General features: G+C 37.9%; 1 protein-coding gene across 4 annotated transcripts in view; it reads right to left on the bottom strand.

Annotated features, from left to right (window-relative positions):
* The window catches only part of dazap1 (DAZ associated protein 1), a 42747-nt gene extending 30267 nt beyond the window's left edge, over window positions 1-12480 (bottom strand). For all 4 annotated transcript variants that reach the window (XM_059341396.1, XM_059341398.1, XM_059341397.1 and 1 more), the window contains exons 1-6: window positions 12347-12480; window positions 11080-11120; window positions 8137-8303; window positions 7498-7563; window positions 5164-5271; window positions 4248-4296 (exon numbers count right to left, since the gene is read on the bottom strand). In XM_059341396.1, coding sequence (XP_059197379.1) covers window positions 4248-4296; window positions 5164-5271; window positions 7498-7563; window positions 8137-8303; window positions 11080-11120; window positions 12347-12378 — 463 coding nt within the window. In that variant the 5' untranslated portion in view covers window positions 12379-12480. The remainder of the gene's footprint in view (window positions 1-4247; window positions 4297-5163; window positions 5272-7497; window positions 7564-8136; window positions 8304-11079; window positions 11121-12346) is intronic.
* Window positions 12481-12754: the final 274 nt, after the last annotated feature.

The following is a 12754-nucleotide window of genomic DNA, read 5'->3' as shown; positions in this document are numbered from 1 at the left end:
ACTAGGGGGTGTTCCATATCGTATCGTTCACGATAATATTTTTTTTTATGGTTAAAAAAAATGCATATCATGATATATAACATTCCTACTTCTTGATGTTGTGGTTAAAGTTGTTTTAATCATTTTAAATGGCCAGTAATTGTTTTTAGTATACTGATTTGGTGGTCAAACTCTAGGCACAACATATACAAATTGTTATAGCTATTTTTTGTTTGTTTTTTCCAAGCATTCTGTATATCTCCTCTAAATGTCCCTTTTTATTTTATTTATTTATTTAGTATTATTATTATTTGTTTGGTTTTATGTGTATGCATATGTATGTATGTATATTTTTATTTTTATTTTTTTATTATTGTTTATTTGGCTACCGTTCACCCCTCCTGTTCTTCTTTGAGGGGGAGAGAGTTGTATTTTCTCATTATCATTACTATTTATTGTTTTTTGCTTATTTTATGTGAATGTAACTCTCTGGTTCGGGGGGCGGGGGGTTGTTCTAAAAGGGGGAAAAATGGGTGAATTGTACCTTTTCTGATTGAATATGTATTATGTCCTGACAACCCAATAAAGATATATATGGAAAAAAAAAGTTGTTTTAATCACAAAAAGCTACTTACTCCCTGTCGCTTAACACATGCAGCTTTCAAAATAAGAGCACAGTGTGTTTAGAGAATCCACCACAGAACTTACAAGAAGACTGTCAAAATAAGATGCCTTAAATAAAACATACAATAACCTTTATTGTCCTTTACAAAATCTCATTAAAATATGCCCCCGGAAGCCCTAAATGGTTATTTTTTTTATTATTTTCTCATACTCTAGAGTCAAGAGTACATTTTTTAGTATTTAGCAACTGTTGAGATTTGCACTTCAAACTACATTTTAGATTTTTATTTATTTATACAGGCTAAAAAAAAAGTATTTGGTAATATCGTCAAGAATATCATTATCGCAAAAATAGCCTGAAATATGGTGATATTCTTTTAGGGCCATATGGCCCAGCCCTAGGTGAAACATTTTAAAGTGGTCCTATTGTTCTGCTGATAACAATGTAACATTCAGCTTCAGCGTTCGGGCTCTTGGAGGTGCAAACCCTCCTTTCAATGCTCAAACTGTTCTCAATATGCCAGCTGCATGTTGTGGTAAAGGACACTAGTTTTTAGAGCACCTACTTTCCTGCAGCCTTCCTTTTCTTCCTCAGTTAGTGATCTCCTTTCCACAGACCCTGACATCCTTTCAGTCAGAGGCTGAACTTCTAAAATGTTTTAGAAGAGATACTTTAAAATACGATGCATCTTTTAGCTGTATTGAATTCTGCTTTATAGAGGCTACTGTTGGGACAAACTGGCAATTCCCACTTGGACTAATGTCTTATTATCTTTAACTCTCTGAACTGTCACATTTAACTCACTGTAGACTTGTTTTTCAGTGCAATATATCCTATTAAAATTATTATTATTATTATTATTATTATAAGTCCTGCACCTCTATGGAAACAGGACGGTCATGGCTAGAAGTAGGGAGAACTTAAAAATGTCTTTTGTGCATTAAAACACAGTTGTTATACCAAAAATCTTTAGAAAAGAAACATTTTTTGTACAAAATGTAAAATTGGAATAAAATGTATTGGTAACACTTTACAATAACCATCATTTATAAACGGTAAACAGAGTTTATTAATGTTTAATCATCATTTATAAACTGTTTATAGACCATTTAGAATGGTAAATACATAATTTATTAATGTTTAACTAACTTAATCATGTATAAATGGCAAATAGATGTATATTAATTTATAAATATGTCTATTAATGTAAGTTTATAGTTACTTTACCATTAACAAACAATTAAATTATAATTAAATTGTTTATAAATAGTTTTAGTTGCACCCATTTTAATATTTTTAACTCCATATTAAGTCTGTTTATGATTTTGAAATGATTCATATACCTTTAAGAAATTAGTTGAAAACAATTAACGATTAAATATGTAAAGCACTTTGTAAATGGTTAATCATTGGTTTATAAACCATCTATAAACATTATTTAGTTGGTTATTGTAAAGTGTTACCAATGTATTTACAATATTTTATTATAGTAAATAATATGAATTACCATTATTTCATTTTCACAGTTCAGTTCAGTTTCTGGTTATGATAAATTATGTAATTATGGTGATTTTTAAGAAGAAAACCTGTCTTTTAAACTCACCAGCAAGTTTTGGGGTTCAGAGGGGTTTTAATAGCTCAAAACATTCTTCTTGTCAGTTTTTATTTTAACTGATTACTCATTGAAATTGTTATTTTAAGCAAACATGACAAAATTCACTGAAAATGGACTGTTGGTTGGACAAGCAATTTAATTGTTTGGGGGAAAAGCTGTTCTTAGCCCTACATATAAGCCCTATTTATAACTAGAACTGCAACTATTTAGATGTGAAGTAACATCATATTTATATTCGGCCAGTTGTCCACAAAACAAACAGCACAAATGTGCTAAAAATGTCCACCAGCTAATTTCACCATTTGTTTCCTTAAAAGTTTAGTTTTACCATTTTTCCCCAAGTCAGGTCTGAACAATGAAACAGGTTTTGCTTTCTGTAATTATCCTTCCTGTTCATCCTGCACATTACTAGTTGCTTTCCTATCATGTTGCAGGGTATTATGACATGCCTTTAGAAGACTCACAGATGAATTCACAAAGAATGGACTGCAGCTGCTGCTAGCATCATGAATTGTGCATCAGTTCTAACTACTATCTGCTCCGTCTCAAGGTCTGATTCACAAACAATATTGTGCTAAAGATATTACAGTGCCCATAAAGTATTGTGTGATTGCAATGTTGCCTCTGAGCCAAGAACACAGTAGGCAGAACAATGGCAGAGAGAAAAAGAAAAACATTAGCCAGGGACTTTAAATGTGACAGAGAGAACTCGTCTCTGAAGACGCAAATAATAATAATTTCACTGTGACTGCGTGTGGTTATTAGCACTGATCTTTGTGAATTGAACTCTTTTTGCAATGAGACTCATTTGCATAGAAAGAGACCACATTTGCACCAAATGTATGCATATTACCTCATTTCAATATGTGCAAGTAACACAGAAGCACTGAGGTCCTATTAGTGTGGCAGTGCAGTTCTTTTTCTCTTATTTGTGCAGCTTCAGTGTGTGAATTTACCTGTCAGGCTGCTGAAGCCTCATATTAGCAAACAATCACCTGAATACATTTTAAATGAGGACTGGAGATTTTTTCCCCTCTCTCTCACAGAAGGTATCTTTAAACAGCAATTATGAACAGGAGGAATAATTACATGAAGCAAAAACTATTGTTTTAATCTTAAACACATCAGATGCTGGTGGACTGAAACCTAGATATTCTTCTTACAGACACACTGAACGCATCACTGAGCTGTTTGAATCAGACTCATCTTCCTCAGGGGTTTCATAACATTTATGGGGGCCTTCACTGCACAATTAGCTCTGTTTAGTTATCATAATTACCCCAACAAGAATAATAAGCAGACAAAGTGCTCAGACAGCTTCACATGTAGTAAGTGCAGAAAACCTTCAGGTGCTCTTGAGAATTTTTTTGCACTGATAAAAACCCTGTGAGGTCAAAACTGGTTGTTGTTTTAAACAATATTCTCAACTAAAGGCTTTTAAGATAATTCTGTCCTTGCTCTGCCTATTTAACAGAGTAGAAATGTGTTTATAGGACAGACTCATGTTGTTACACATGAAGGTCATGAAGGACACTGCATCAGTCCCAATCACAGCTGCAAATTCTGACACAATTTTCCAATTTGGGTGTTTAACAAAGGCTATGAAGAGGTTTTAAGGTGCTATTTACCATTATGTGGGCATATTGCATACATGGGACGTTGCACACGTTTATAAACTGAATGTACAGCCTTAATAGCCGTTTAAGAATTTCATGTATTTCACAGGAGAGCGGTGTGTTTCGCATCACACTGAGCTTTTCCTTCCACCTCTAGAAATGTCAAGTCAGATTTTCCATTTGATTGTACGCTGTGGAGGCTTTGTACGAGGTTTTATCCAACATGCTTTGGTGTTTTATTGTGAATCTTCCCTTACACATAAAACTCCTGCTATGGGTGCAGTGTTTAAATTGAACTGAATGTCTGAATGGGGCTGAATGGGCTTTCTCTCTTTGGGCCGGAATAGTTTGTCATGAGATTTAAGATGGTAAGGTATGGAGAGGGGAGAAAAAAAACAGGATCAGCTTTTACCTCGGGGCCTCTGCTTCTCCGCATCATAGATCATTACCACCTCTGTGACCTTGAATGGGACAAAGGGAAACAGTGGCTCCATTTAGAAAACCAGGCAGGGTCCATTCTTACTCCAATTAAATATTCTGCCTCAATTTGAACAGAAAATTAATCGTCCCATCCCATCCCAGTAAATTAAAAAAAAAAGATATTGTAGTATTGACCCTGTTCAATGTCACATCCATTCAAGCAGTCTTAAAGGAACACTCCACCGTTTTTTCATATTAAAACATGTTATTCGGTCAAGTAAGACGAGTTGATACAGACCTCTTGCGTCTCAATGCGTGCACTCAATCGCCCTGGCGCGCGGCGCCACTTGGCTAGCACTTAGCTTAGCCCAGTTCATTCATTAGGATCCAAACAGATGGACAGTTAGAAGCGACCAAACTCCTCCACGTTTTCCCTATTTAAATACAGCTACACCAGTAGTTAAACGACCAAGTATCATCACTCCTGAAAAATCTTCTCCCCTCAGGAGTGATGATATTACTGCGCCGAGTTGAAGTGCTCCCAAGTGCTATTCCGCCATACATTATAGTTCTCCTTTTTATCCGCTTCGAAAAGCGCCACGTTTTATTTTGTGTCGCCATACTTGGTCGTTTAACTACTCGTGTAGCTGTATTTAAATAGGGAAAACGTGGAGGAGTTTGGTCGCTTCTAACTGTCCATCTGTTTGGATCCTAATGAATGAACTGGGCTAAGCTAAGTGCTAGCCAAGTGGCGCCACGCGCCAGAGCGATTGAGTGCACGCATTGAGACGCAAGAGGTCTGTATCAACTCGTCTTACTTGACCGAATAACATGTTTTAATATGAAAAAACGGTGGAGTGTTCCTTTAATGACGATATGAACTGCATAATGCACTTGGCAATACTCACCACTCCGAATCTATTGAAATAGTCCCTGAGTTCAGGCTCGCCGCAGTTATGGGGGATTCCACCTACAAATATCTTCTTTGATTTATTGCTATCAGCTTTGCTGCCCTTCTGAAAGAAAACAGGGAGTGTATGGATTTCAATGTTATTGTTATTATCAGTTAAAGGATCAGTCAGGGAAGGGGCCAGTTGGCCATCATCTATTCAGACAGTGCAGAAGAAATTAGGTTCTCCTCTTGCCCTGGGGTATTATTCCTAACATGTCATGTCAATGCAAACACTAGTCTCCACAGATCAGAGAGCACAGCTTCCCTCTCTCTCTCTCTCTCTCTCTCTCTCTCTCTCTCTCTCTCTCTCTCTCTCTCTCTCAGCCACGAAGCATTTCACCATTACTCTGCTGCACTCATGCTGCAAAGGCTAGAGGCTGCTGCTTACTACAATGATTTTTAACAACTACATCTTCTGCTTTTTTACTAAAACACTCAGAAGCAGCTACTTAAAAGTCACTGAAAGGAGTTTCAAGCAGGAGACGAAGGGCCTCATTTATAAAAGCCTCTGACTCAAAATTTATGCTTACAGCCAAATATGGGACATATAAAAAAAATCTCTAATTCTACCATGTTTTCTTTCATTCACTGAGGGAATGGGGGGACAGGTAGGGAACAACATATTTCATCTAAGAAGGCAAAAAATCTTTTCTTTCTCAAAAAAAGAGAAGTGCTTAATTTAATAAAAAAAATAAAAATAAAAAAAAGTCATACACAATTGTGTTTATAATGTGTATATATATACCCCAACTGAGTTGATCTGAGGCATCCAATTTTCATTTATTTTATTAAGGTATTTTTTAAAATATTTTTTTATTTTTTCATTTTTTTTAAATATTTTTATAATTGTTAATGTTTCTGTTTCTCTGCTTTTTTGCCTCCCTACTATGTTTTTTGTTTTGTTTTGTATTTATTTTTCTTTTGTGGTTCTTTGTTCTAATGTACTCTTTAAAAAACAAAAATGTGGAAAACAGCTGTGGAATAAGTTATGTCTTGTACTGATGCTTATGAATGCTAATTTCCAATAAAAAATATATAAAGAGAAAAAAATAATTCCTAATCTATAGCGTGGTGATACAGGCCTATGACTCTGTTACATGTATATCATGCGTCACTACCAGGCAGGTTAACTCCACCAAATACCTCCTGTCATTGTTTCAGTCCCTTGATCACAACTAGAGGTTGATACAAGTCATAGATGCTGTAATGCTTCCATCATTTATCAAAACTAATTTCTAGCTTCTTCTCAAAGGTATGAAGGTTATTCCTCCGTTGATCAGACCACAAATAAGACAAGAATTAGCTTAATATTAAATTAGGAGGCTTCAGCAGGATGAGATGGACCTGAGGTTAGCGGCTCTAGCATCTCAAATCCAGTATAGAGTAAAACCAACAACAGAAAGTCTGTTGATGGAGTTTGGGCAGTCCAGGATCAGACCCTCGGCACTGATGTTTGCACTTGCTGAATTGAAGTTGCTACAGTTAGGACATAAGGTGAACCAGGAAAAAGTGGCTAGAAAGTGATTTTCATTCCCATGTCTGGGCACTTCTTTTTTTTTGCATTTTTGCATAGACAATGCCATTGTGGACATTAGGTTAAAAGTTCTCCTCAAAATATCCTGCAGTTTTTTTTAAGAGCCATAAATGTATAAAAATAGGAATTACAAAAAAACGAAAATCTTATGCAGCTGTTTTTTCTTGTAAATTTATTTACATTTCATTCTGGAAACAGAATCTCTCTCACAAATTGACATTAATACATATACCTAACATTTGAGACAAGTATTTTAGCATTAGTATACTTTCATTTGAATTTAAACCATGAAATGTACAAAATAAATGAAAAAAATGCTTCAAAATAAGTGAATAGCAACCGGAAAAAAAAAAAAAAAAAAAGTAGTTAATTGAAGGTTCCATTTCTACAAACAGAACAATACCAATTACATTAGTTAAGCATAAGCTTCATCTGCAGCTTTGCAAAGACACCAGGTTTATGGACAATTCATTATAAAAATAAAAAAAAGTATTGAAATGTTCATTTACAATAGGAATATTATTAATGAAAGGCACTTTCAAGCTTTGAACTTTGAGGGTTTTTCTTAAATTGCACTCTTTGAGAAACAAAATGTAAGTCAAGGTCAGACTGCTTTTATAAATGAAGCTCAAGGTCTCCTCATGGCCTATAAAGAGTCCAACCTCAGGAGGAGGAGGAGGAGGATGGAGAGACTGACGGCTACTCCAGGAGAAACACCTAGCCTAGCTTTCCCAATAGAAATCAGATTCCTCTTACCCAGCCCTCCTTGGTTCGAGACTTTTCAGGTTGCATTCCTCTGGGAGTGCATGGCTTCGGGTCAATCTGACAGCAGAGAGAGAGAGAGAGAGAGAGAGAGAGAGAGAGAGAGACGGAGAGAGAGAGAAAACGTTTGACATTAGCCCAAATAAAGGCACCTTGAAATGTTCTTCCTCACTGAATACATTACAGCATACTGACACGTGTAACGTATGTTCTGACATTAATTTGAATATGCAGCCAATATAATTTTATGCCCTTCTCCGCCTCCTTTGACAGAACAAAGGTGGCAATATGTCACTCATGGTGAGCTGACAGTAGGGAAGCATTAATGCGGAAAAAAAAAGATTAACAACTGCTTCAGTCATTGAAGAGAAGTTCAGGTTTGAGGGCCAATTCTGCTAATTTGACTTTAAACAGGTATGTCTTGTTGGGCAAACAAATGTCAAATTTTTGCAAAGTGCATCGTCTGTACTAATGTCTGCAGGCAAGAACAACTAACTGAGCTTCTCCTTGAATAACTTCCAGCTCCTCTGGATGGTGAAACACAGTGTGAGGTTTTTCACATTGCTCACACAAAGCGCAGGCAGATTACTCAGGTTGATTTGACTATATGCTCCTTTGATTTAAAATACTCACATTTCTTCCATCAAGATTGTGCGGCTTTGTCTCCAGCACTGTCCGTACACAATTGGGGTCTTTGAATTTGACAAAGCCGAAGCCTCGCGACTGATTTGTAGTTTTGTCCTTCATGATGACACAATCTACTACTTCCCCATATTGTGAGAAGTAGTTTCTAAGTGTCTCTGAGAAAAGAAAGAAAGACATTACATAACAGTGGTGCTTCATTAAAAAGAATTAAGCACAGAAACATACAAAAATTCTGCAAATGTGGGATAATTATTGAAGATATAACTCAGCCCAGTTTGCATCTTGAAGAAGTGCAGTCAAGATTTCTAGAACTCATGCTTTTATGATGATAAATGAAACTAAGAAAATCATTTCAGCAATTCAACCTGCACCAAAACAGGTGTGAGGAGAAAAAAGATCCATGAAATGAAACGGGGAACACTAGAAGTTAACCAGTGAGCGTGGTTGTGTCTTTATATCAGAATATTAGGAACTCTTCCTTCGTTTTTAATACAAACACTTAGAGTCTAGTCACATATTGGCCTTCCCTAGAGAGCAAACAAAGCACTGGCACACTGTCATGTTAAATAGCACCAAATGTAAACCCAACTACTGTAACGCCCGCACACGCCCCACAGCAGCAAGGCGTGCAAGTTTGAACAAATGAGGAGACACTTTAGAGTCATCGTAATCACTTTTCTCATTGCTGGGAAGCCCCGAGGCATCAGAGAGGGAAACCAGCTCAGAGTTAAGCAGCGCTGTAGTTCACTTCTTCATGTTAGCAGCCATGTTAACACAGTGAGCCTTACACAGTGGTCAACCGAGCATGAGCAATAAAGGGCTTTAGACAAACGAGGCCATCTCCGAGGACTGGCATGTATACGTACACTCAATGTAGACTGGAGATTCTCCACCAACAGAATTTGCAAGTGAACATCAATAAAAAAGGCAGAAAATAAAGAAATCCCAATGACATATTCCAAACACAGAAAAACTACATTAATAAAGAAACACAGTGGCCACAAATAGACTCCAACACAGTCTGGAAGAGACTTCTTGGAATAATTTAATGAAATCTACAGACTCAAAGAATAAACCGTATAGCTGCACCGATGTCGGGCTGGTTAATAATTAAATGGGATCATTTATCTTTCAGTGGAATCTTATTGTGATGATATTGTGATACATATTTGCGCTGTCTAACTCAATTAAAAGCATACACTTACTCAAGTTTGTCAGAAAATATCATGCTAAATGTTTTGAGGCAATATCATTTGAATATTGTCGTTTTGTTTTTGCTTCACACATATATTACCAATCAGTTCAATGTGATTTACAAACAAGCAACCTTCAAGACACAAGTTTCTCCAACCTTTAAACTCATACAACTACAGTGCAAACAGCTCAAAACAGGGTTCTCTCTGTGGATTAACGTAAATTGTGAGCAGTGTTTTCCAACATCGGTGTGCAGGATTTTCTTCATTTAATCATTTCTTCAGCTTTATTGGTAAACTCTTGTGTGCAAACACTGAAAAATTTTGCTTACAGGAATATCCCAGTGTAGGTAAATCAAACTATCCTGTCAATCTGATCAATTTGTATTTGTTTGCATGCATGTAAACATGGTCAGTCTTAAACTGAAAACATTATTACATTTTCTCTATAATTTAACTGAAACTCGTATGTTCACTTTGCACTAAATTTATACTCTGCAGCGTTTCATTTGTAAAGTGTTTAAACCACACAGGAGTATACAGAAATAAGAAATAAATGTGTGCGATATCACTATCAAGAAATTAAATTATCTATATCAGGATCAAAACTAGGGACTCAAAAAATAAACCATACAGCTGCACCAATATGGCATTTTCTGCAGCGCTGTAGTATTGCATTGTAAGATGCAAGAGATAAGAGATTATCTATAGATTAAGGTATTTATCATTTGGGAAATTCATCATCAGTCAACTATAATACCACTGACAATATTGAGATTAAATGGAGCAGCATCCTCACACGGAGGTTTTGTTATTTTATTTACGAGTCCAGCTGGTACTCTATATCTACACCTGTCTGATGGTAACTAGTCATAAGCACTTCATAAGGGATGTTATACCTCTCTAATGATTGTACACTATTCATTGACTTTGAATTATATCAGCCAATAGAACAGAAGGTTAAAATGCTCTCCACCAGGCAGCGGCAGAAGAGGATCAATTTATGTTTTTCCGCTTTACACCGACTCTGTTTATGTGTGAGACACAGAAGCTGAAGATCTTTCTTATACACAACATTGATGACAGTTCGGCATCTATTGTTGTTCCCTAAATATTTGCAGATATCTACAACTTCAAAACCCTTTGAATGAATACTAATTGGAGAATGTGGCTATTAGTCAGTCCCAGTCAATTAAAACATTAATATGCATCAGCAGTGTTAAATTATCCAATCCATGTCATATTAGTACATCAATATTATCATACATTTACATTATTTGTAGTTACTGTTACAGTATGATGCTAGAATAAACATAATATGGTGAAAGAATAATTTAAATAAAGCAACGACAGATTAAATAAGCAGGACATTCCTGCAGTCTGCTGGACCATCATCACTATGTTTGTAATTATTTTATTATTTTAATTCTTGTATGAAATCATTAACTGTCACGCAAAACATAACATACTGATATCAATTTTGGCATTTCGGAAGGAGTAAAAATACTCATATTATCTATAATATGTCCCAACTGTATTTCAAAGCTAAACATGACCTGACAATCTCGAAAGAGTTCATTCAACCTTGATTCAAACTCCAAGCTAGAATCCTCCAGTCTGACAACAAATCCACGCAGCTACACCAGTGTCACCTTGACAAATTCCTCTTAATTAACCCTAACACTGTGTGCATTAAGTGACTGAGCCTTCACAGGTTAAAAAAGAAAGCGTGATTTACCTTGTGTGGTGCTCCAGTCCAATCCACCCACAAAAAGTTTCCTGAAAAGAGCAGATAAATGACCATTAGGTCAGTCATTGATCACCACACTGAACCAGAGTGAACGAGAAACTGGAATACAAGTCACAAAGAAAAGGAAAGAAAAAAGCATGGAGTCTTTTTTTTGTGCAGAGGCCTTTAAAACAGTAAAAACACAGACAGGAGAAGATTGACAGCACAGTTTCAGAGCTTTAACAACGCTACAGCTGACTGAACAGCTAAGTACACAGATATTACACAACATGAGGCAATGCTGCCACCAAACCTGGTGCAGTGGGGAGACACACACACACACACACACACACACACACACACACACACACACACACACACACACACACACACAGCTTCAGTTTAAATGCGTGTTTGCTGTGAGTCATATTCAGGTCCAGACCTGGTCGTTGCATGTCACATTGCTCCTCTAATACTGGCTGATTTTCTGCATGCATGGCCTCCACAATAACGGTCTTTTATGAACCTCCTGCCACGTAAGTCACCCCGGGACAGAGCCGTGGCGTCTAGCAAGCTAACGCTCTCCGCTGGAAAACTGACTCCAGGAGCCGCAGCAGCCAGCGGATCCAGCCTCCAACACTTAAAACCGGGGTAGGATCCAAACCAGGAGCCGGGGCAGAGCGCCCGGAGAGCGGCTGCCTGCATGCGGACCGCTGGACTCGGATGCTGGCTGCAGAACTGCAAGTTTAACGGGCAGTTTAATAAGCGGCACTATTATCAAACCAGCTAGCGAGCAGATTAATGGTTCAGATCTCTTAATGCAGAAGATGTAGATCTTAATGCATTGGCTGAGAGCAGCGTGGAGGGTTGGAGCAGAGGATGCTCCATCCTGCAGCAGTGCCCGCTAAATGTCCTCCTCGCAGCGGCCAAGTCAACAAGAGACTTTCGCTCCGCTGGCCAGCGCTAGCTACAGCTAGCCCAGATGCTAACTAGAAACACTGAAATAAGTAACTACACTTCCACACACTATCTTGACAAGCCAAAGCGGCAACACTCATGGACAAACATGGTGCATTTCCCCTTTAACAATAACAGTAACAACTCAGCTACTTTCATGCCTACTTTCACTTTTTCTGCCCGTCTTTCCTTGGGCTAGCTAAGTTACTGGAGCTAGCTTAGCCGCTAGCTAGCGTTAGCTGTCAGATGAGAGAGAGCACGCTGGTTATAAGTTCCAGTGCAGCTCCGCAGCGGAAAGGCTTATTTAAATGGATCTTACCCGACTTCATCTCCGACTAAGTTGTTGTTCATGTCTGAGGCTGTAGCGGGGGGAGTGTCGGAGCGGAGACCGGTTCTTGCTGCAGTGCTGCCCCTCTCAGACTGAGAGCGGAGGAAGGTCACTCCGCTTTCTGGTTCAAACTCTTCTGCGCAGTGACGCCGCTGCAGGGGGCAGCGGCCCTTAAAGGGACAGTACACCAACCAGCGGCCCTTAAAGGGACAGTACACCAACCAGCGGCCTTTAAAGGGACAGTACACCAACCAGCAGCCCTTAAAGGGACAGTACACCAACCAGCGGCCCTAAAAGGGACAGTACACCAACCAGCGGCCCTTAAAGGGACAGTACACCAACCAGCGGCCCTTAAAGGGACAGTACACCAACCAGCGGCCCTTAAAGGGACAGTACACC

The sequence above is a fragment of the Centropristis striata genome, chromosome 9 (genome assembly GCF_030273125.1).
Source record: "Centropristis striata isolate RG_2023a ecotype Rhode Island chromosome 9, C.striata_1.0, whole genome shotgun sequence".
Taxonomy (NCBI): domain Eukaryota; kingdom Metazoa; phylum Chordata; class Actinopteri; order Perciformes; family Serranidae; genus Centropristis; species Centropristis striata.
This window is presented reverse-complemented; position numbering and strand designations above follow the sequence as displayed.